At 35.4% G+C, this 25945-nt stretch overlaps 1 protein-coding gene across 1 annotated transcript; it reads right to left on the reverse strand.

The window, feature by feature from the left end:
- Positions 1 to 13560: 13560 nt before the first annotated feature.
- LOC132033654 (zinc-finger homeodomain protein 2-like) lies at positions 13561 to 14933 on the reverse strand. Its single transcript, XM_059423686.1, has 2 exons — positions 14397 to 14933; positions 13561 to 14327 (listed from the first exon to the last, which is right to left on the reverse strand). Exons 1-2 carry the CDS (start codon positions 14608 to 14610, stop codon positions 13828 to 13830), a joined length of 714 nt encoding a protein of 237 aa, XP_059279669.1. The 5' UTR covers positions 14611 to 14933; the 3' UTR covers positions 13561 to 13827.
- Between the last annotated feature and the right edge of the window lie 11012 nt (positions 14934 to 25945).

Genomic DNA, 25945 nt, shown 5'->3' on the forward strand with positions numbered 1-25945 from the left:
AATTCTGTAAGTGCAACCCTAGAAGATAACAGTTCTATAACATATCATGAAACTAGGGCTAAACTGTATTTTGAGTCAAATTACTGACAAGTATGAAGAATGAGGCGTAGGGAGAATCATGAACATTCTCTAACGAAGATAGTTAGCCTCACATACCTTAATTCCAGCCTTTGAGCGTAATACAACGTTCGTCAATCCTTTCAACTTTGATCTATATCAATACAAGTCAAAGGGATTCTGTATTAGCAATAATATCCATGCTTTGGTCATCTAAGCATTTTATCAAACACTTGGTAAGCTCCACAATCTCCGTTACTGGTGCTTCTTCACCCAATTCCCCTTCTATTACTTCTAGGTGATTCTACAATCTCAATTTGATGAAAGTAACATCATTCTTCATCACCCATATGACTAGAACAATCCTAAGTTAATAATCCAAAACCCTAGCATAGTTCATATGATACTTTTTATCAAACCCATTTATGATTCTCCCAAGAACTCATCAATTCATAACTATAGGTGAGTAGAGAGTAGAAGTATTACCTTTTGAAGTTCAATCCTCTTGAATTTAGATTCTAGGGTTCCTTTTTTCAAGACGAAGATTCAATCGATAATCTATGGAATAGATTAGGATTCTAGCGTTAATCTTTGTTAGATTGATGTAATAATCAATAGGGCTTGAGTAAGAACTCACCTTGTATGCTTTGTGGAAGCCCTAGAGTGTTTTCTCTCCAAAAAGACGGTTAGAAAGAAGTGGGAAAAGTCTTCCGGAGTTGGATACATATAAAATTCGAAAAAGGACGTTTCAGGCATAATTTGGCCTGGTGCGTTGCCCTAGGCGTCACCCAAGGCAGGGCACTAGGCCTATATTACAGGCCCTGATGAAAATTACGCTTTCTGCAAATTTGGCTTGGGGCGGCGCCCTAGGCCATTCTGACAGCGTTCGGTAGAATGGGCATAACTCCTAGCACTAAACTTCTTTTTGGCTCTATAATATACCGTTGGAAAGATATTTTAAAGGGCTACAACTTTCATGTTTTAATTTTTCTCAAATTCCCAACAGACTTTCACAAATTGAAGCGGAAGGGATATCAAAACTTAGCCGATTCTATCGAATCTGAGCACCCCTCTATTAGCCATTTTGAGATGATCATATCTCTTTGATCCGGATCCCGATTGGTCTGATACCTATATGCTTGGAAAGGTATTTCTACGTACTATAACTTTCATTAAGGGTACTTTCCCAAATTTCCAACTAATAAAGGAGTTATGGCTGCCCGAAGTAGGCCTATCAACCATTTTCGCAAAACGTCTAAACCTTCATTTTTCCACTAAAACTCTAATGATACGAGCCTAACTTTTATTTTAAGATACGGGGTGTTACATAATAATAATGATAAACAGATAGATAATCCCCCTCTAGTGTTTAGTTGAACTAAGTTTAAGGACCTGCTTCGGGACAAAGCTCTAAGGATGCTGAATACTTATACCTCGGGGTAAATAAAACCTTTATCTAGAATCTCATATGTTTCGTGGACCAAAAATGAAGTAGACACACAAATACATACAGGTTTTCTGTTTTTCCTTAAAAATAAGGTGGCGACTCTAACCCTTTTTAAACCAGTTAGAATAACCGGGAAGTTGCAAACTATTTTGGACCCATCCAAAATAGGGCGTAACAGTAGCAAATTCAAATAATGACTTAATCAACATTAACTTTATTTATTTCATTTGCAGAAAGCTTCTCTTAGTAGACCACCCACACGTTATGAGGTATTAAAGGAGACCCATACGAAAATCAAAGACGGAAAAGAAGTTTGGGTTGAGCCACAGGCAGAGGATACCTATGTGAGCTCTAAACTTACTGAGAACATATTTGACTAGTGTTATTGTTTTTATGGTTACTGGTAAGACTCAACTTCTTAATTTTTAGTTTTCTCTTCATGTTATTCCCTCTTAAGTTCATATATATAATCTCTTAGTGATATTATCTTGGATAAACTTTTGTAGTTTTTCTGGTTGGTTATTGATGTTTGCTTACTGGATAACATTTCGTTCTAGTGATTACTATTATTATTGTTCATGGGGCTGATTTGTATAAATTAATAACACTTGTGTATAATGTTTGTATCTGCATTAAATCAAATCAAACAGAGCATGTATTTGATTTATTAAGTCTGTTTGACTCAATTTACCGGTTCGGAACTGATTTTCTGTCTCATTTGAGCACCCTTACTCGTGTACATTAGCAGGTGCAATAAAAATGAAGGAAATAGCCGAGTTGAAACATTAAAATAACTATTGAAGCTTGAGAATCTTCAAGAAATAATACACAACCACATTAATATTTGATATTTGTTGAGTTCTCACGTTGGTGGGTGAAATCTTTGTGTGTGCATTAGTTATGTAGTTAAGTTTTGCATTTGCTATTTGTTTTAGGTTATTCAGGGTGTTAAGATTGGAGTTGATATTTTTTGAGATGATATCTTTCTGCCCAATATTAATTTTGAACAATAGAAGAGCTACTCCAGCATTGAAGATATGCCCTTTGGTTTCTCTATTGCTGAATATAATAATGTAACTTCTCTTTTTGCTTGCTTTGGCTGTTTATACAGTTAAGCTAAAGATTAACATAACTCACTTGTCCAAGTTTGGGCCTTTAATCTATAAGTTACCTTTAACATGTGAATTTATGGGATACATTTCCACACATATATAAGTTGCTCTTTCTTTTCCTTGTCTAAAGAGCTTAGGACTGTGCTTCTTGAATACTCGTGTTTTGGATGATTGTTATCACATGGCAAATCATGCTATATAATAATTTTCTGTATACCACACTCATTTAGCTACATAGGTGTCTGCTTCGTTGCAATTTTTAGGTTATGCCATATAAATGGAGCTAAAGACACTTTTTCATCTTCACAACATTTAGATCTTTTTCTTGCCCTCGGTAAAAAACATTTAGATCTCTTTCTTTCGTAAATCCCTATTAAATCATATTCATGACTTAGGAGGATAGGAACCCAAGAAGGAGAGTGTTGAAATCGAAAATATGTTTCAGTTCAAGAAACCCAGTATTACGCTCTAAGGGACGGTCCATAACGTGTGTTACGGCCCATCATTCATACCGCAATGGGTATGTCTGGAAATCACCGTCTCTAAACTTTTGGACCAAAGGACGGTTAATTGTTACGGATCGTAACATTTGTTACGGACCGTAACATGTGTTACGGCCCATAACGGGTGACCGTAACCCAACCAAAAACTTAGATGCTCACTGGAATTTTGGCCCATGTTACGGTCCAGTGTTACAGACCGTAACACGGTCCGTAACGGTGCCGCGACTGAGACCGTTGAAAGACGAAAAATTCAGTTTTACTTCTTAACTTTTATTCCTCTCAGGCCCTAATACGAAAACCCTCTCCTCTCAACCTCTCCAAGCATCAAGGTAAGTCCCTTAACACTATCCTAAGTGAATTCCATTAATTTCCCATGAATCCTGAGTAGAAATTCCATGCTCAAGAGAACCCAATTAAAAGGAATTCAAGGCTAAGAGTTAGGATTCTTCTTCCAAGATCAGATTTTTATTGCAAGTTGAAGCATTACCGGGTATGTAGACTCTATCCAAGTGTGGGAACATCCTTGTTCTTCCCCATGCTTCGGTATTCCATGATTACACACACTAGGTTTAGGGTTCTAGGTATACTCATGATAAACCCTAGACACTTGAACCATGATACATTATATTATCAGTTATAATTCCGTTTGATTAGTCCTAATTTACTGTTTTGGTGATTGAGACTCAGTCCGTAATCTATGAAAAATCATAATTGCATCCCATGGGTTCTATAACACAAGATATGAGATATTATGCTTATCTCCATGAAAAGCTTGTATATACGTATTTATTGTCATGTCTTCTTATATCCATGTTCAGGTTAAGAATTAGAAATCATGTCTTCGCTTATCTTTCATGTTCGGGAGTTGATTAATAATGAAGGCCTGGGGATAATTAAACTACGTATGTCAACATAGGATAAGGATTGCTTTGCCCAGTTAGGACGATTTGTTCATGTTTTCCCCATTGAGGGATTTTGGATCCATTCATGTCATGTTCATGTCACGTACCCTGGCAAGGTGCGAGATGGTTTTAGCGACGGCCGAGATCAAACTCCATGTTTCTCTCCGTGGTGGTTCAAGTGCGCTGTATCAGACGCCATCATGTTTTTGCATCTCGCATAAGGATTATAAAGTGGCTTACAGATCTATGTCATGTTCGGAGTTTAGGTTAAATTTCATGTCTATGTATTATGTGCACGTTTATTCTCTCTTGGTTTATATACCAAAGTACATTCAATACCGACGTCCTTTATTGCCTTGGGGGCCGCATTTCGCGATAGGTACGATTTACAGACGGCACATTCCGCCGCAGGAACGCCTTGCATGACTTTTGGGTGAGCCCTATTCTCTTCGGGGTTTAGTTAGTTATTTACTTTATGCCATTTATGCAGTAAAGGTATGCTGGGGGCCTTGTCCCAGCAACTATGTTTTCCAGTCAGACTCATGATAGAGGTTTCATGTACTAGATAAGTCGGTATGTTATGTCGACTTTCGGTGTCGGTTGGCATTTTTGGCTCAGTTATGATATTATCCGTGTTCATGTTTTTAAACAAGTACCTTATAAATTATTATGACTTCATGTGTTTTCTTAAAGCGCATCATGTCTCATGTTGTATTTCCGCTCATGTATACCTCATCATGATTCAACAAGCCAGCCTTGATTCGCTCGGTCACATGCAGTCAGGCACCGAGTATCGTGTTACACCCAGGCCATGGTTCGGGGCGTGACAGTCACAGTACTACTCCTGGTGTCATAGTTTACTAAATATAAATGATCTTACTTGACTGATTTTATAATCTCCCCTAAATGCAGCGTACAATCTCTAAAAGAACTTCTTGTTTTGACATTAAGTACCTTCCCGTTCAAAATTAATTGCTCATTTGTGCAATGTTCTGCTGAGAGGGTATCTGGTATAACTTGATATTGAAATTGCACAATTGTCTTTTGTATCCAGTTTTGCAACCCTCTGTGTGGAACCTTCTAGGGTTGATCCAAACTAAATGTTATCGCCTTGTTTGTATATTAAATTTTACTTTTAATGTAGAATCGGTAAAATCAAGCGATGGAGGAGCTCATTAGGAGTCAACCGACCGATGATCAAGGCAATCCAATCATGCCATTGTAAAACAAAGCATCTCTTTTGGTTGGACGTGGTTACGTCCCCAAAGGAAGAGCGTATGGCCTTTGCTCTGAGAAGAACTTTCACCGCCTTCAGTATGGATTGCAAGGTATAAGGAGTTCTGCCACTGTGTCAAATAAGCAGCTTGAGGAGATACGACACGAGCTTCGGGAACTAGCTAGGAAATATGAGGAGGAACAGAATAAAAGGTTGGCAGTGGAGCGACGTCGGATAATACTTGAGTCAGACGTCAAAGAACTCAAGGCCCAAGTGTGTAACTTGATCAGGTTGCCCCGCTCTCCGCCCCGAGCCCCGATCATGATGATGGAGAGAATGTAGAGGTTCAGGAGGATCAGGAGCATGGAGACGATGAGGATTAGGAGAATAGAAAGCGTGAAGAGGCTGAAATGGATTATTAATTAGGTGTCAATTGTTAGTTTTGTTCTAACTTATGTTATTTTGGATTGTTTGAAGTCTAGTGGTATGCTTTTGATATATGTTTGCATAACGTCAAAGTTGGTTGGATTCGTACGTTGTTTGTTGGCATAATTTTAATGTTTGAATTATTTCGGAGTATTTTTACTATTGTTTTGATGGCTATTATCGGTTGTGTTTCCGTTTCTATTGAATTAGCTATTGAAATCTTTTATATAGCAGGTGGTGCAGTAAAATATAGGCACTGCTTGCCAAAATAATATCAGAAATACCGAGGGACTTACCGATAGAGCCGCTCGGTAATAAGTGTAATTGCAAACCTCAGATTTCCAGGTTGCTGATGGACATCCCTCATTAAATAATACATAATAATATATCAATATTATATATATATTTATTAAGTATCGAGGGTCGTCCCTCGGTATATTTAATTTTGCCTGAATATTAAGGAATGAAAGTACCGAGGGAGCTGTGAGGGAATCCTTCGGTATTTGCCGAGAGTGTCCCTCGGTATTATTTACCAAGGGTCAAAATTAGCCACAAGCCTAGTACCGATGGCGTCCCTCGGTAAATCCTAGTTACCGATGGACATCCCTCGGTAAATTCCATAGGTAAATCATGAATTTTTAGTAGTGAATAGCTGCAAACATTCTTGTTTTTGTGAGAGACTAGGAAGTCTTAGGTACACAATCAGCGGGGAAATGATACAATGAATCTCATTAAACTTTAGAATAGTTTTTGATAAGTCATTGGAAGGAACATATATATGAAGGTTGGACAAATAATAAATTTTCTTTTCAGAACCCAACTCTGTGCAGAGGTCAATGGACTGAATCGTAAAAGGTTCAAATTCGTGTGGATTAGACCCATGAAATAACCTCGACTGGTGAGAGGCTTAAGGTTTAAATCATGCATTTAATTAGGAATGACTTCGAAGTTCCATCATATGATGTAACCCCTCCTATGATCTCTTATAATAGCACTTTTATAACAAATCAAAAGTTGAGCGATAAATTTGGAGCTTTTTCCTTGAAGAATTTGGACATGTGGAGTCCACTCATTTTATACTGGAGCGTTGTTAATGAAAATGTCAAATATGAAATGATTTGCTAACAACAAAGTACGAAAAAAACAAAAGTGAAATAGAGTTTAAAATTGAGTAATTTCAAATAATACATGACAAATTTAAACCTTTTCCTTTAAAATTGAAGAAAACTTTTCCTTGAAAAGCCTAACTTATACTATTAATTGGCATTGACTACCTTTCCCTTCCTTTAAAAATGCAAAAGCATATTTTAGATGCATATAATCATTTGAATCAGAGTCAAATTTGGCACGCGTACAATCAAATATTGTCGGTAACTTGACAGTGCAAATTCTTGCCTTGCAAGTCTAGCATTCTGATTTAGAGTCAAATATTGGCCCAACACATTTGGTCATCCATGAATTTTTTTTTTCTTTTTTGTTTTTTTGTGGGGGATTGGACCACCTCTGGACCTTTAGTTCAGACCCCGTCATTAAAATCCAAATTGTGGCAGCTCGAAGCTTAAAAGAAAAAATAATCTGAATAGACGCCCACCCAACGCTCAAACGAGAAATGATCGGTGAATAGATAATATAAGTATATTTTATGTATAAAATGTGTATAATCATATATATAATTTATGTATACTGGCTTGCAAAAGTAAATGGTAAATTCAACAGACTTCGTTATAATTGATGAAACTTCGAAAAATGTACTGGCTGCAACTTAATGATAATGTCATTAGTTTAATTTATGTGTACCGGTAGTATATGGAGCAATTTTTTATACATACACGGCCAAAATATTTAATTATAACTATGTATATTAAGCCTAATTTTGAAGATTTAGACAGCATGATAAATAATTTAGTATTATAAACATCAAATTCAAATGGTGAAAATGATCTCTTTTACAAAAAAAATATAAAATAAATTGACATATTTCCAAAGAACTAATGTGCTTCTTCGATTTTTGCGCTACTGCTCATAAGTAATTGAATGGACAAATAAAGGTTTTGGACTAACAAATTGCTTTGGGCCCATTCAATTTCCAAACTCGTTGCGAGGTCAATGGAGTGGATTTTGGAAGAATATGTAGCGTGAAAACAGTTGGATTTAGTTGAAATTTGGTGTGATAATTAGATGATGTACAGAACAAATTAAACTAGGGTTTTTGATGTTAGGAGGATTAGGTCAAATAATGGATCTTAGTTTTAAATCCAAATTAACTCCATCACATGATGTAACCTCCTATACATATATACATTCTCTTAATCTCAGAACTAGTCACATTCTTTGGTTTAAATTAAATCAAAATCCCTTTTCTATCAAGTATCATCACATGAGGTATCCCTCTGTCTCTGTGAAGTAAACCTGATTAGACTTCTAGGACTAACAATGTAAAACATGTGAAAGATATTGTATTCAATATAGAGTCTGTTTAGATTGTCTTATTGCTGTTGCCTTATAAGCCAAAAGCCATAAGTTAGCTATTCAATACAAGTGTTAAAGTATATGAAAAGTAAAGGGCAAAGCGTCCAAATTTTGCCCATGAATTTTTTAGATCAAAATTTTCATCCGTTAATAATTGAGATCAAATCTATTACAAAGGTAGTAGAAGTACTACATATATTCTTATTGACTAACAACATAACTTATTCAACACGTGGTCTTTTTTTACAAGGGATAAAACGGTCAAATTTGTCCTTAAAGGATGCAAAATGATCAAGATCTGCCCCGAACATTGCGAATAAACCAGATTTGGTACGATATTTTTTTTCTCAATCACCATCCCTCTGTACCCATCATAACCATAACAACTAATTATCTTCACTCTTAAAAACACAACTTGAAGACCACTGTTACTCCACCACAGAAAGAAAACGTCATGTACAGGGCGTGAGAGAATAGGAAGTCTTAGGTACACAATCAGCGGGGAAAAGATACAATGAATCTGATTAAACTTTAGAATAGTACGTTAGAATAGTTTTTGATATGTCATTGGAAGAAACATATATATGAAGGTTCGACAAATAATAAATTATCTTTTCAAAACCCAACTCTATGCAGAGGTCAATGGACTGAATCGTAGAAGGTTCAAATTCGTGTGGATTAGACCAATCAAATAACCTCAATTGGTGAGAGGCTTAAGGTTCAAATCATGCATTTAATTAGGAATGACTTCGAAGTTCCATCATATGATGTAACCCCTCCTACTTGTCTTATCATACCTTCTGTTAATTTCAGAACCTAACGTTTTCCTTACTTTTGGTTCAGATCAATAAACTAAACCTATATTGACTAGCGTGGTTAACAAAAATAAAATAAAGTTTTTAAATACATTTCTAGTATATTGCACCTTGTATTTGCACAGCTCAAGTAATCTAACATTAATTTAATTACAACATAAAGTGATGATATATATGTGATAAAAAACTTATTTAGAAGACATATGTCTGTTTCCTCTTACAGAGTCATTCTTTATCCAATTTTATGAGCAGATTGCCCTTCAGGCTTCAAATCAAATATCAAGAAATCACAATCTCTGAGAAAGTGCAATGTGGTGTATTGAAAGTTATACTCTTGGGGAATCAAGTAGATGCTAAGATCATTTACTAGCAGATGAGAACAATGTAGCCGAAGATTTATTTTTTCGTGCAAACCATAATGTACTCCATTTCCGTAAGACGATGTAGAAATAAATCATGGACGTTTGCAATCAAATGGGGGATTGTGGGGGGTGGTGTGGGGCGGGGGGGTGGGGGTGGAGAGATAGCATCAATTGTGGAATTAAAAAGAAGGGAAAAGGGTAAAATTTGTCCCTCTACTATTGTAAAAGGATCAAATATACCTGCCTCCGTTGTAATATAGGCACAAAGATACCCCTGTTGTTAGTGAAATGGTTTAACTATACGCCTCTTCCGTTAGGGTTGCCCAAGGTGGACACCCAATCCCCTATGGCACTAACTTTTGATGAGGTGGACGCCATGTGGCATGCCACCTCACCGCCCCAACTCATTTTACCCCTCCCTCCACTTCTTCTTCCCCCACTAGCACCTCCTCTCCCTACACCACCATTGCCATCAGTCCACCTTCAACACCATGACCACAACCATTTTCACGACCAATAATAAATATTCATCAAACACTAGAAAATTCTGTAATTTCGCCTGTTTTTGTTTTGTTGAAATTATTATGTTCAGTGGAAGTTAAATTGGTGGGGGGGGGGGGGGAGTTGTGGAGAAGAGAGCATCAATTGTGGAATTAAAAAGAAGGGAAAAGGTCAAATTTGTCCCTCTACTATGGGAAAAATATCAAATATACCCTCCGTTGTAATATTGGCACAAAGATACCCCCGTTGTTGTGAAATGGTTCAACTATACGCCTCTTCTATTAGGGTTGCCCAAGGTGGACACCCAATCCCCTATGGCACTAACTTTTTGATGAGGTGGACGCCAAGTAGCAGCCACCACTCCCCCAACTCATATTACCCCTCCGTCCACTTCTTCTTCCCCCACTAGCACCTCCTCCCCCTCTACCACCATTGCCACTAGTCCACCTTCAACACCATGACCACAACCATTTTCACGACCAATAATAAATATTCATCAAACACTAGAAATTTCTGTAATTTCGCCTGTTTTTGTTTTGTTGAAATTATTATGTTCAGTGGAAGTTAGATTGTGTGTACTCTTTAGTGCTAATAAAGTTAGAAAATTATGTGGTATATCTTTTCCACAGAAAGTAAATGATTACGTTAGTCATATGGACAACTGCATCAAGTTTCAAACAGATAAAGAAAAAAGGGAAATGGTCAACTAGCCTACAATCTCAAATTCAGTTACTGTACAAACTGGGTTATAACATTAATTAAGGGGTTTAAATTATAGAAAAATTATGGAAAAGTGGGTTGATGGTGGCAATGGTGGTGGAGGGAGAGGAGGTGCTAGTGGGGAAGAAGAAGTGGAGAGAGGGGTAAAATGAGTTGGGGAGGTGAGGTGGCATGCCACATGGCGTCCACCTCATCAAAAACTCAGTGCTATAGAGGATTGAGCGTCCACCTTGGACAAACCTAACGGGGATGGGTATATTTGAACCATTTCACTAACAACAGGGATATTTTTGTGCCAATATTACAATAGAGGGTATATTTGATCCTTTTCACATAGTAGAGGGGCAAATTTGACCCTTTTCCCAAAAAACAATTCAATTTAGCCGCGTTTTAATTTATGTGTCTTGTTCTTACTGTCAATGTCACTTTCTAAATTTAGTTATTCAGTAAATTCAATGTCCTATATGGTATATTTAAAATCACAAGATTCAAAGTGCGGTACTTTTTTAGAGAATCGACTTCAAACAAAAAAAACTGACTTCATTTCTATGATCCAAATTCATTTTAAGCTTCCGTAAAACCCTAAAAGATCTAGAGAATCGTGATTATTTACAGTTCATTGATGCTTCTAAATTTGTCATAATCCGTCGTGTGACTTGCTTCTTTGAGTTAGTAGCTTCTAAGTAGTAATTTTATGTCTGTTTCCCATTAAGTGGTACTAACACTTCTAACTAAATTTGTCAAAACGGTATTAATAGAATCCAAAAGTCGAGAAATCAAAGCAATAACTAAATCTACTTTATTTCTTTTTCCTTTTTCTGGCAGAGCATCCCAACCAGACGGAAAAATAAAAGAGCATCATTATCCTAAAGACACCAAATTCACATGGCCTACAACCTACTTTACTTCAAAACGTGAAAGAAAATAATTTGATGAAATTGGTAAATGGGGTTCATAGAAGGACACATAGTGCAGACTAAGCATTATAAAGATCATGGAGATGATAAAAAGATAGGAAAGATATTGGACAGGACACAGTATATTGAAAGATGACCACATATTAGAAATGGAAATGAGCTGTAATATTATTGATCTCTCAGAAAACAAAAATCATTAATGTTTGTTTTGGGTATATATGATGAGATATGGGGAAGAAATAAAGTGCCCCACATGTTTCTACTGAAACAGAATAAAGCAACATGAGACCGAGCTTGTGATAATTTTTCCGACAGTTTCTTGACTAGACCAGTCTTTCTCCAACATAATACTGAACTGCCTCAGTTCATCCATCCATGATCCATGTATATAGTTCAACTCCTGCCCACAATTTTTATTGACAATAGTGGTGTCTCGTTTAGAAATGGTTCCAAGATTTAAACATTATGAGTCGGAGTTCGAAATACTATAATAATTCATTAACACCCAAGAATGTGGCGCAATGGTTAATGAAGTGATTGCGAACCATGAGGTCTCAAGTTCAATTTGTACAATTATCCGATACATGTGCTAGTGTGAGATAGCAAGTATGCAGTGAAATTAATCAAGGTGTATTTAAGCTAGTCCGAACAAAGACAATTATTGGAAAAAAAGAAAGAGAAAACCATGACTTATTCAATTGATCGGATTCGAAATATATTACATTTATACTTATTAGTGAAACTTCTAATAATATATACTAGATTATGAGAGAAATTACTATCTAGTCCCGTAACTAATGCACTACATCTGCTTATGGTATCCCAAGCTTTCCAGCATCCCGATTATTTATTGTCTCCTACTAGTACATGTACTGGATAACTCTGATCTGTCATGTTCGGTTCTTCTTAGTTGGGTTCGGCGGGTTCGACCAGAAATGCAGTTTACGTAAAACTCCCACTCACAATTTCTCTTCTTCTAGCAACTCGATCCCCCTCTCCCGCCACCCAAGACAACCTCGATATTCGTGGGGTACAATTACACAGATACATAGTTGATAGTTCATATAGGATGTCAAATGATATCACATACATGTTAGGATGTACGGAAGTATTTTGGTGCTGTTGCTGGTTGACTGGTTCATGCATGTTTTGGATTGTACGGATCGGAAGTAGTTTGGTGTTGTTGCTGGTTCATGCATGTGTGCGTATATATTGAATATAACCACAAGTTAGGGAAGATTCTACTTCCTATTTTTTTTATGAATAAAAGATCTGGAGTTTGAATAAAGAACTTATATACATAAGACGTGCCATAAACGTGATTAAATTTTTAACTACCAAATTAAATGCATGAAAGAAGCCAATAATTCTAAGATACCAATTCAAAATAGGAGCACACTTCAAGACCAATCATGACCCTAATAAAGACAATACTACTAATTCAAGAAATTTCTCTGGTATTGATGAAGAAGTAATTGTTACATGAAGGTACAATTTGGTGTGCATTAAAGAACTAGTAGTAGCCTTATATGCTATGTTTACAATTTGCAGCCACGGCCAGCAGCTTTAGTAACGGATTCTTTAATTCAACTTAAAATATACAAATATTCTTCAAGACTGTGAGAAACAAATTAAAATGCGGATGCAAATGAAGGTGGAAGTTGAGAGGTAGGGAAATTAATGTAACACACAAAAACAAAAGCTTTGAAGAGTGCTAAAAGTAATTAAGGCACCCGCCCGCAATGGAGCATGTGAAGAAGAGAACACATTGACAGATGGGAAAACAAACAGTAACCTTTGCATGTTCAACACGTACCATTTCTTCTTCCACGATTTCTTCCTTCACCAATCTGATCATATATCATAATAATAGTAATAACAACACACTAGCTATATATAACTGATGTATCAAAACGTCAAAAAGAACACAGCTTCAGCCTTCATTTTACAAGAAATAATAAATAAGTAACAAGATTAATCAACACTCAAAGGTGCATATCTTATAACTTAATAATTTTGCTAGCAATGGTTGAATTATTTGCAAGGTCGAACTCATGATTGCACATAAGATACCCAATAACACGTAAAAAAATTCGAACTCGAAGTGGACAAATACGAAAAGAAAATAACTAAATAAAGAAGAACCAAGCTGACTAACGTAACAATGTCTAGCTAGTAGGAATCATAAACAAGTTACTCATCAAAATGTTAAAATCTCTTACAACAAATCCTTGGCTGATGATCTAATTAATTAAACTAAGCTGCCGTCTTCCAATTTTCCTCCTAGCTCCATCAAATAGATACATGCTTTAATCTCTTTTACCATACAAAAGGTGAAAAGAAAAAGCATATATAGTGAAGAAATTCTTTTGTTATTTTTTTAGGGTTTTTTACCAAGAGTGTGCTTGTTGTTGTGCATCCAAACTTTGAAAACATGGCGTTTGACATTTGTCTCTCTACAAAACTGCTGCACTAATGTCTCATCTTGCTTCTGCATACGCCAACCCAATCTCTCAGCAAATGACAACATTTTATCCTTTTGGTCTGCTGTGAATTTTGTCCTAAACCTCTTTCTTGAACCACCTACCCCACCACTACCACCACCCCCACTACTGCTCGGGTTCGACATATCTTCGTCGTCCCTAGAAGTTGATGGCAGTGCCAACGGTCTTTGATGGGGTGGTGGGGTGACGTGTAGGTACCCGGAGGGGTGGTGGGGGGTACGGTAGGATGAAAAGGGAGAAAATTGGGGGTGGTGGGGCTGGTGGTGGTGGGTGAGGTGGGGTGGTGGGGTGTGGTGAAACACCTCACCCTCTGCCTCCTTCCTGTGGAAATTTCGGTGGCAATTACAAGCCGCACATTTCAAAGCATCCATGGTACCTGTCGAGACATAATATAAATAAAAATAAAATAATAATTTAAGCTTTTAGATGAGATGATGAGGTATACCTTCTTCACCGGCCGGCATGAATTCGCCACATCCATCAAGGGCGTGGCTACCTATGCCGACCGCGTGGTTCTTCAAGCACTCTCTGTACCTAACACTATTTTTTCTGACAATACTAGTCGAAACGCCTTCATCTCTAACTGAATTATTTCCTGGTGTTTGATAAGTTTCCGCAGCCGCGGCAATTTCTTGTTCCTGCTCCTCGTCAAATTCCATCTTTTGATGCTCTTTCTTCTTAACCGCCCTCCTCCCACCTACACTTCTTTTTCCTTTTTACACTATAAAAATTGTGTAATTTTTTGTAATTTGACTATGTAAAAAAATCTACATCATCTCAACTCAACAAAAAACAGATCTAAAGTGGGGTTGTATTATATAAGAGAATTTTGACAGTGAGAGGAGGAGACAAAGGGAGAGAAAAGAGAGAAGAGGGAAAATGATTAGTGATGAGAAAGATGAAGATCAGTGAGAAGATAAGAGAGAGGAGGGTGTGGACATCAATTACCCAACTCTGCAAAATTAAAGAAAAAAAGATGGTCACTTTTAACTTGATTCTTGATGACATAATTCTCTTTCTCTCTCTTAAAACCCTAATATTAGAACGTAACAATTGCTATTAATATTACTCATTCGTCTCATTTTAACTGTCGTCCTAATTCTTTTTATGCTCATTAAAAAAAAAAGTCACTAATAAATACAAATAAGTTATGCTTATTTATTAGATAGTTTTTGATAGTTAAACAGCATTAACAAATAACTATTTTAGTTGGATAAATTGTCAATTTTAAGTTGAATTTTTAAAATGATACTAATTATTTGGAGATTATTTTTTGAGCTAAAATGACAGTTAAAATAATGAGATGAGAGTAGCTTTTTAACCTTTTTTTTTTTTTTTTTTGAGGTGATTAGTGGAGTTTTACTGCAGTAAAACATGTGATCCCTGGGGTGAGAGCATCAAACGTGAATGCTCCTCAATGGCAATTATCAGAACAAAAATAATTTTGGCAAAGGGAGGTAAAAGTGAAAGGATTCTGAAATTACTTTACAGTATGCACGAGAATGGAAATAAGATGGCGTGTCTGCTCAGTATTTCTGGTTAGTGACGTCTTGTACACCTGCAAAAAGCCTGTTTCTATGGAAAATTTAATTTTCTCTAACTAAAACAATCTTTAATTTAGATGGCCTAAAGTTTGAAATAGTATAATTAATTTAGACAAAGTTCTCTACCATTTATACATGTGGTCCGGATTTTGTGTTTTTTTGGGTGTCGCTGTTTAAGTTAATATATGAGTCAAAGTACATTTATGTCAACCTAAACAAAATATACAATTACCTCATGCTTTATTAAAATAAAAAATAAGCATTAATTCGCTAAGAACAGGAATATCTCATTTAAAAGATTGTTATCCGCTGAACTAATGTAATCTGATTGATTCTAAATTACTCATGACTGTCCATTTAGGGCATCACTAAGTACTTATTAAGGTAAACATCCATCTAGTTTCGAAGTAATCTGACATATGTAACTTGTAAGCAAGTACTAATTCTATACTAATTTAAAGAAGTTAAGTTTCCTTAATTAGTAATGGTCCATTTTAGGCATCACTAAAGTCAAGTACTTATTAAGGTAAACATTCATCTTGTTTCGAAATTGTGTCGGCTCATTTAAATTGTGTCTGATAAATTATGTCAACTCATTTTAATTAAATTTACTAATTTGTAAATTCGTGGAGTTTTGATCATTAAAAATTGGGGCTTTTGGGGCTACTAATTGGTGTTGGTTTTGCAACAAGAAAGAATAGGAATGACGGCTGGAAGTGTCAAATGGAATTGAATAACGATCACTTTTAGGTGTTGAATGAAAATGAAAGGCTTAATTAGTAATTGAATAACGTCATACATTATCGCACCACATATGCAGCAATGGTACCGAATATTTACTAAGACTCCAACACAAAAGCAATATCGTCAATGAGAAGTTGAAAAATAAACGGAGACAAAAAAATCAAGTGTTTTCTTTTTGTCTGTCTAACTTGTAGTAGTAAATAGAGTTATTTGATAAGAAAATTAAAATCAACAAGAATGGACAATGTAGTCCTCATATAGCTCTCCTAAACAGTCCTCATATAGCTCTCCTAAACAGAGGCTAATCTGACCTTAAAGCTATGAGTTCATCGTGAATTTGGTATTTTCTTTCAAATTTTATAACTGTATTAACATATTTACAATTTTTTATAAATATTTTATTGTAAAAATAAACATTATTAATATAAATATACATTATTATAAAAATTCATAAATTTTAAATTCTAAATTTATCTCTAGCCGAGGCAAAGTACAAAAGGAAAGAAATGGAGGTTGAGAATGAGGAAACAAATCAAAGAAAGTGAAACGGTGGGAAGAGAGGGAACTTGTCGGCATTTATGGTAGCTGCTTCCATCACCCACACACTATGACGCCACCACCTTCCTATTTTTAGCAATCTAATTACTAAGATAAGGGAGAAAAAAAAAAAAAAAAAAGACCTCAAAATAATGCAGAACGCTACATCGCGGACACTACAGTGATGACATAATTGTCGATAATAAAACTAATTTAACAATCTAAGTTCAAAGTAATAGGTAATAAATCAGTGTAAATACATTGATAAAGAATATGTGTACTGGTGATTAGGTTCAGACAGAGTTCTTACTAAGCGTTTGGCCATCGATTCCAAATATTTTTCACTTTATTTGAAATTTATGGAATTGGAGTGAAGATGGAGTTGTGTTTAATTATACGTTTTACAAAAAAATATTTGAAATACTATTCATGTTTGAATGTAATTAAATACAACTTCAAAAGTAAAAAGTAGATTGCAATATGTTTTCCAAACTTGAAATACAACTTCAAGTTAAATTTGAATATGTTTATGACCAAACACTGATTTTGAAATACAGCGAAAAATTTATTCCAGAAAAAGTAAATATGGTCAAACGGGTCCTTAATTAATTATATATTGGACTGAATATGCAATATCTCCTAAATAAATAGACCAATATTGTGTCAAGAAAATAAACAAAAAAAAAAAAAAAAAAAAAAAAAGGAGAACACATTCATGGAAATTCTCCAAATGGTTGACCTAAACATAACTATATTGTCCAGTATTTTCGGTATTGGGTATTACATTTGACAGCTTGCACTTCTTAAATTTCTTTACGTCAATGTATGTTAGATGAGGACGCCCTTGTCTTTTTTTTTTTTTTTAATCAAAAATACCATTAGGTGGCTAAATTTTGTTAACAATAAAAAGGAAAGAACAAAAATATGCAGTTAGAGGACAAAAAAGGTATACTCTCAAATTTCTATACTACGAATTTGTGTACTTAAATCGTGCATGTTTACAATTAGATCTATGTACTTAAATGTATTTACTTATTCTTTTTTCCTCTATCCGTTTAAATTTCCAAAAATTACTGTTTAAGTGACAGTGGTGACAAGGATCAAGTGTACCAATCAATAAAAACACGGATGGGTTGAAACCTGTCCAACAACTGATCACTAATAGTCTTAAATAAGAGTCCGTAACTGTTGCATCAATTTTTTTGTGTCATTTCCCATGTATTTTAGTGGACTGAACTTTCTTTTTCATTTCACAATTACATCATTATCTCTAATTTATTCACCACTATTCTTTTAAAAAACCAACTAACCCAGTGTAATACAACAAGTGGGTCTTGGGAGGGTAGAGTGTGCGCATACCTTATTTCTATCTTGGTTGGTAAGAGGTTATTTCCTTTAGACCCTCGACGCAAGTAAAGCTAAAATACGGTAATACGAAAACCTCAGCAATCTTCTTTTCTCGTCCAAAAAGTTTAATATCACTTTCTTATATCAAATTAGGACATTTTTATTACTCTCTTCGTTCTAATTTTTGTAGAACCGTTTTGAGTAGAAAAAAAAAAACTATTGAAACTTTGTGGTCAAAAAGTAGTCTTAAAACTTTGCGTTAGTCAAATGTTACAACATAAAAAGGTAACGTTTTTATTTCGGAATTAAAAAGAAAAATACAATATGAATAGGGACAGAAAGAAGTAGTATATTATACCGTTGCAAATGCCCTTTTCATCACAATTTGTGACAGGTCTCACAAAATGTAAGATCAATTACTTTAATATTAACGATATGTGATATTGTAGACTCCTTTTCATGTCCACCATAAGATGGTATTTGAGTTTGCACATAGAGCGATATGCATTGTAGCTAATGTATTACATTTGTATTAATTGAAAAAATATATGCTAAAGTAACGAATGAAAAACTAGTTTAATACGTCAAAGTTTTAAAATTTTGATAATAGTACGTAGTAACAGATTTGAATTCTTGAAAGTTGGATTGAAAGTGATGGCTTAAATGAAACAAAATGCTGCATAAGTTGAAATAGATACCATAAAAAATGTGATCGAAGAAGTATTTGAAAAATCAAATAATTCCTAATTCTTTGACTGTGATTTCTCAAGTACTGTTGATATTTTAACAACCATTCTAATACTTATATTTTACAAAAAACAAAGGAAGTGACTGTATAATTTTTCTTTATTTTTTTATTTCAGGCTTTCTTTTTCTATGGCGTGGAGGTGGGGTTAGAGTAAAGGGGAACATGGATTGTGACTAGACGTAAAAAGCAGACCTGGGGACTTCTGACTTTTTATCTCCATTTTCGTCCCTCTTTTCTTGCCAGCCTCCCCATTCCCCCCAATTTTATTTTCAATTTCTTTTCATTAGTTTGCCTACAGCTATGTTTCTTGTATTCTTCTTTGTCTTCATTACTCCATAAGATATGGTGCTACATTATTTAATGCTCCTTTCATGTGTAGTATCACAAAAGAAAAGTGATATTTCAAATTATATATTACCTCTATTTCAATTTATGTAACAACAGGTTCTCCTTAGCCCAGTTGAAAAGAATGACAATATTTAAAATTTGAAAATGATTTTTAACTTAAATTTCTCATTTGCGCTTCATATATAAAAACTTTTACCATCACACAAATATTATTACTCATATTTATTATGATAACAAGTTTCAGGAGTCTTATCATTTTTTTTTTAACTTTATGCACATCCAAATTTTGATATAGAAATTAAAATAGAAGAACTACCACATAAGAAAATTCAGGGAATAAAAGGAGAAAAGGTAATTGTTTTGGAGCCGAGATCATAATTGTTGTAAATGGGGTAATTGGAAACTTTTTTTATTTACATATTAGTCCCTGAGGTAATAACATTTCTGTTGTAGTCCTTAGCTTTCCTTTATATTCTATACCAAGGCTTCGTAAGAACCATGTTGAATGAGAAATCAATTTTATCCTTTCTTTTTCTCTGTTTCTTTTCCTTGATTTTCCTTAGTTAATTTTCATGGCTTTTCCCATTTGGGAATCGCAACAATTGGTATCAAAGCCAACGTTTCTCGGCCCCAATTCCGCAGTGATGCTCCACCACTTTTATTGTCATTCACCGCGAAGCTTAGCTACTACATCCATTCCCGAGGTCTATATCCATGGTTTACCAATTCCATATGACGTTCAAACAAGCGAGTGAGGAGCAACGATTCCGTCAAATCCGTATGCACGCGTGGAGGTTTCATTAACCCACACGCATCGGATGTGGAAGGAGTGAGTTCCAAGCGGAGCAAATGATGCTTCAATTAACCCAGTTGATGCATATGCACATGGAGAACTCAGCTCGTACATATCGAGTCACAATTATGCATTTACCACAAACACAATTGTTAGCGGCCAGCTTATTGATATCATTCCGCAACGACAGAATCTGTATTCGACAACCACAAACTCGATTACGGGTGATGAAATTGTTAGTAGCTGTCAATATTGGGATAATCTTTATCCAGGGTGGAAGTTTAATGTCACTATCGGTCGGTGGCATCACCGGATACATACAATTCGGGGGTAAGTGCAAATTCGTTTCTTCTTGTACTATTTCTAAAGAAACATTAGAGGTCCCTTACTTGCAAGAAATTAGTCACCTTTTTGTTGAGAATGCGGTCGTGGGTGATACCAAAGAAAGTGTCACCTTGCCTCAGATCCGAATCGATGTTATTCGGAATGAAGTAAATGAACAAGCTACTCATTATGAGGACCGCTTTGTTTGATAAATGTTCTCGCGAGTATCAAGAGATATTTTTCAAAAGTTCACAAACAATGGAGGTGACTTAATGAATAGGGGCCAAGTGTGTCGAGTGTCCAATGAGACTAAAAAGATTATCACTAATGAGATTTTGTTTGAAGAATTTGGAAAACCCGAAGAGGAGAAATTAGAAGATAATGGATATCGAGTGCTCGATCAAATTCTTCGGTCATATGGAATTAATGTGACCGATATGCAATGGGATGAAAGTGAAGAAGATGAGCCTATGGAGCTTGAAGATGGTGTGGACGAGTTAGAGGTATCTTACCAACATATCGAGGTTAATCATGAAATTAGTTATGCACGTGTGAATGAGTCGGAAGAACCTTATCTACCTATTCTAATGGGGGTTCAACCCAGAGAAACTGGCCTCACAAAAGTCATTACGACAGAGGTGGAATCCGACAACGGCGAAGCGGGAGACTCAAGCTATGTGGCCAAGGCTTTCGACAAGAGCTCCCCAGCAAATGAAATCCAGTCACTTAAACCATTCATTTATAACCGGTCGCTCTTCACTTATCTTAGATACCGTGGAGTTGTTAGTGTTGATTGCCACTAAAAATAAGCTTCGGACTAAAACAATCATACTCGAGAGTAACTTTTGAACAACCGAGAAAGAAAGAAGTGACACGTATAATTAATGATAACATCTGGTGGCTACAATGTGACTTTGGCTTGTATAATGGCAATTTGCTTGACACTGAGCATATAAGATAACAGTTGGGTCATGTCCTTTCTAACGTGAGTTTATGGAACGCAGTTGTTAACAACTGTATGCACAAAGACCTTCGGAAGATGTTTCATGAAGCATGACGTGATCATTTTTGGTTATCAACTTCAAAAGATTGTGAGAAAGGATATAGTTAATCCTAAGTTTATTCACTTGCTCTACATGAAAATGCTCTTGCTCATTTGACACATGACACAGTCTTTAATATCAACATTATCGTAGTAGATACTAGAGATTCCGTATTTCTTCAGAGAGATCCAAATCATGTTTCATCATTGAACTACATTGCTCGAGGTGAAAAGTTACAAGGGTTAATGAAAATTTCTATAGAAATGCAGATGCAACCTAAAGGGGTATTAGTGGTGAAAAGTGAATCTAACATGGATGATGTTGAGCTTGGATTGGAAAGTTCTCTCATGGCTTGCAATGAGATTTCAGACCCATCTTTGGCTTGTTTGGTTAATTGCGACAACCAAGTGATTGTTGGGGGTAGTGTGTTTGCTAAATCTGCATCATATGAGGTTACATTAGACTATATTCATGGCTGGAAAAACATTAGACTATATTCATGGCTGTAGTTGGTTTGATACAGAGCAGAGTTTGAAGAGGCTCAGATTTCGTGATCACCATGTGTTTGCACCTACAAATCTCTTTTCGCATGCCATTTGGGATCCGTTAAGCCGAGACTTTTGCTTAAACCGAGTCCTTCTATAAATTTTAACTTGGGATATCATTGATAGATGGGGATCAACATACACTCGAAGAATCTTTTGATGGGATTAAGAAGGTGTTGGTTGGACGGCGATTATTGAGGATAACGCCGAAAGTTTAAATGAGAAAATGTCTTATTTCGGTGTAAAACTCGATGGTCAAGATGACCAAGGTAGTTGGTATTGCTATTAAGGTAACTGACTTGTATTGTCACAACATTAGTTTCATTAGCACTTCATCCAGTTATTTGAAAGATGACAATGGTGTTGCAACTCTATTGATTTATAGTCCTCAAAAGAAAATTAATAAACAATGATGGTCTTTGATCTCAGATATGACACTTACAATGAACTTTTTCATCAGTTCAACGATGGTGATTTCGCGTGGCTCTCTACCTTTTATGTTATCTATATTGATTGTGATGAGTTTGATTTGGTGCTTGAGACACCAGCGATTCTGATTATATTTCAAGATGGACATGTCAGGATGTGTGTAATCGAAAAGGAGAATAGCTATGGTGTTGTGGTGAGTAGTATATTTCTTAATTGCGATGGTGCAGTGTTAAAGTTGACGAGAGTGGGCAAATTGGCAAGTTTGTTTAAATTTTCAAGGATTATTCAGAATGAATTGAATGGTGCAGCTAGTCTTCCTAAGCCAATTTGCAAAGTTGCAATGGTCCAATAATATTACAATAGTGCAAGGTGTGTTTGTAATGATACAAAGTGCACGACAACCTTAAATGAGATTTAAATACAACTTCTACCTATTTCTTTGCGGTTATTGCATTGTCCACCGAGAGTAATGCTTGATCACAGAAACGGTATTCTTTGCTCATATTCATCATAGAAGTGAGCGTGAGATAACATTGTTGGAAGAAGCTAACACCGATTCTTTTCAATATGGTCTTCCTTGCAAAGATATTGGTAAAACGCTAGCTCCTTAGCGAAGTGTCTGTCATTGTGCAGTAAACCATAGGTTTGTTACTTCCTTGACTAATGAATTCGAACAAAAATTGGAGACGACAAATTTGATTTTTGATCCTGGAGGTGGTACTTTGGATTGGTCACTTTATGCGGTATTTGAGATGTTCTGTATTGTTTTTAGTACCAATCTTAGGGCTAGGGGTGCTCAAAAGCTACATGAGACCAAATATGTTGCACTTATCTCCACTTCAACTATATATCTCAATGGTGAAGTTTATGTAGCTACCACCTATGTGTTAGGCAAGAAAGCTGGTGAGAAGAATATTTTCATCTTTGATTCTGGAGGGAGAACAACTTATGCGGTGTTCTAGTTGAAGACGCTGTAATCCTACATAGATACATGGAATTTCTTCTTTGGTTACACTGCAGATAGAAGCCCACCGGTTTGCTGCATTTCAGTCACAAGCTCGCAGCTTTCATGAGCACCATTTCTAGTTTTTCATTTCAACCTTGAGGTCAAGGTTCTTTTAAAAGGGGGATGGAATGTTGTGAATGGGGTAATTGAGAACTTTTTTTATTTACATATTAGTCCCAAGGTAATAACATTTATATAGTCCTTAGCTTTCCTTTATATTCTCGTACCAGGCTTTGTAGAAGAACTTAATGTTGAATGAGAAATCAATTTTATCCTTTCTTTTTCTCTGTTTCTTTTCCTTGATTTTCCTTAGTTAATTTTCATGGCTTTTCCCATTTGGGAATCGCAACAATAATTTAGAATACTCTAAATTGAAAAAGGGTTCAAGTTAATTATGAACTGAAGAAAGAAAAAAATATGAAATAAGATAAACAGGACGAAATGAATTGTAAGATTCGTTGTTGGATATTTTTATATTGTTGGATTCATAGGCCTAAAATGATAAAGAGCTTGAGCCAACCAATTCAAAAGAAAATAAAGAATTTCGTACTTATCATAGGTCAGCTAAAAAATGAATGATAGCAGGATACGGGGTACCTGTAGATAGTTATAGGATTATTCTTTTACATTTCTTGTCAAACTAAATAATATATAAGAATTCATGTATAACATATAATCTCAATCAATGAAAAGGAAAATTTCATGAATCTAACATGATATAAGAACCTCTCACAACTATTTAGGATTCCAGCTTCTTTTTTTCTTCGGCCTTTCATATTTAATTCAAATCCTTCATAGCTTTCTTTTAATCAATGAGGGAAATTCCAATGTTGCAGTTGATATTACAGACGCTTCATATCCTTTTTATCTTCACTCATTTAACTCACATGGAATGGTTTCACTCATTTAGCTCGCATGGAATGGTGTTAGTCAAATTAGTTTTTGTTGAAAAAAAATTATGGTTGTTGGTGCAAAGTCAATTTTCAACCACAAGAAGATTTGCTTCATCGATACAATCAATCAAGAAACTCAATCTGACAAAATTTCTTTCAAAGTTTAGAATTGATGTAATGACATTATAATTTTTTAATGTTTTAACTAACTTTCAAAAAATAAGTTGATAGTGTTCTTTACTCCAAACCAACACAAGATATCAAAGCAAAATTGGAAGCTCAATTAGGTCAATGTGATGGAGCCTGGTTACATCAGCTCCAAAAGAAATTAAATGAACTTGTTCATGAAAGCTCATACATGGAAAATTATTATGCTATACACAAAAAAGATCTAAACCACTTCAGAATGGGAGATTGATCCAGTACTTAATGGATCTGAATGAGACATATAAACTTGATAAAAAACAATAATCTCATGATGAACTCTCTTCCCAATGACACACAAGATTATACACTCTTGATTCAAGATGAAAAGAAAAAAGAGGGCCGGTCTCATGAGATCTATGCCGGACATCGGAATCAAACGAAGGTCGAAGGACCATTCGATTCATTATGGGGCATAGCTTCGTACCTCTACAGAGATCTGTCGTTAACGATTTGACTAGGACACATCCAATTAAAAATGTAATCCCAACCACCTTGAATTCATATTAGAGGGCATCCTGCTGAATTTGTATTCCCCACAATCTAACAACAATTCTATCAGAAATTTTGGAGATGAAAAATTCCAGGACAAATTTACTAGGAAGAAGAATAATTTATTCAGCAGTTATTTAGAAAATTAGGACACACAATTGGCAAATGTTATAGGATTATTGATTTTCAGTAGATTAAGTTCATTAAGACCAAGAAATTTTAAGAAACTCCTCACGGTAATGCTTCCATGACAAATAACAATGCAGGACATTGATTAGTTAGTGGGTGGGTGTGGGGCGCGGGGGGGCGGGGGTGGTGTAGTGGAGATAAATTCAGGAAAAGGAATCACGTTGGAGCAATACTCTCAACCAGGGGCGGAGCCACATAGGGCCCAGGGGGTTATCCGAACCCCTTTCGGCGGAAAAAAATACTGTTTATACATGATTAAAATTATTTTTTATGTATATATTATAGATATTGAGTCACCTTTGGCTTCTTCGTATGTTTTTTTTTTTATATATTTTAAACTCCCTTAATGAAAATCCTCGATCGCCACGGCTCTCAACTATTTCAATATGTGAAGATTGGTCAACAGGTTGAACAAATGTCTGAGGCAACTATTATTGTAAGGTGTGCAGGTACAGTGCTATCAGAACTTAATGCTATTTATTATTTCTCTGTTTTTCATCATAAATCCTGAATTACAGATTCAGACTTCAGAGGCATCAACTATATGACCTCTGATTTCTTTGTTTGTCAACATATTAACTCTTCTTATTTCTAAATTTTCCGATTTACACAAGGTGAAGGTTAGAAAGTATGAGAATGTACACATGATTTTACCAGAATTAACCGTCTTTAATGTCTGACTTGTACCAAACGTTTCATTCACTTTATTATTTGTTCGTAAGCTCGATAAATACTTCAAATTTACTTATTATTCACTTTCTATGATACTATCTTACAGGTCAATGATAGTTGGTGAGAAAGATGAATT

This window comes from Lycium ferocissimum, chromosome 10 (genome assembly GCF_029784015.1).
Source record: "Lycium ferocissimum isolate CSIRO_LF1 chromosome 10, AGI_CSIRO_Lferr_CH_V1, whole genome shotgun sequence".
In the NCBI taxonomy this organism is placed as follows: domain Eukaryota; kingdom Viridiplantae; phylum Streptophyta; class Magnoliopsida; order Solanales; family Solanaceae; genus Lycium; species Lycium ferocissimum.

Coding starts and splice junctions, on each gene's coding strand:
- LOC132033654 (XM_059423686.1), bottom strand. CDS start 14,610: ATGGAATTTGACGAGGAGCAGGAACAAGAAATTGCCGCGGCTGCGGAA. Junction 14,328..14,396: donor CATGCCGGCCGGTGAAGAAG/GTATACCTCATC, acceptor ATGTCTCGACAG/GTACCATGGATGCTTTGAAA.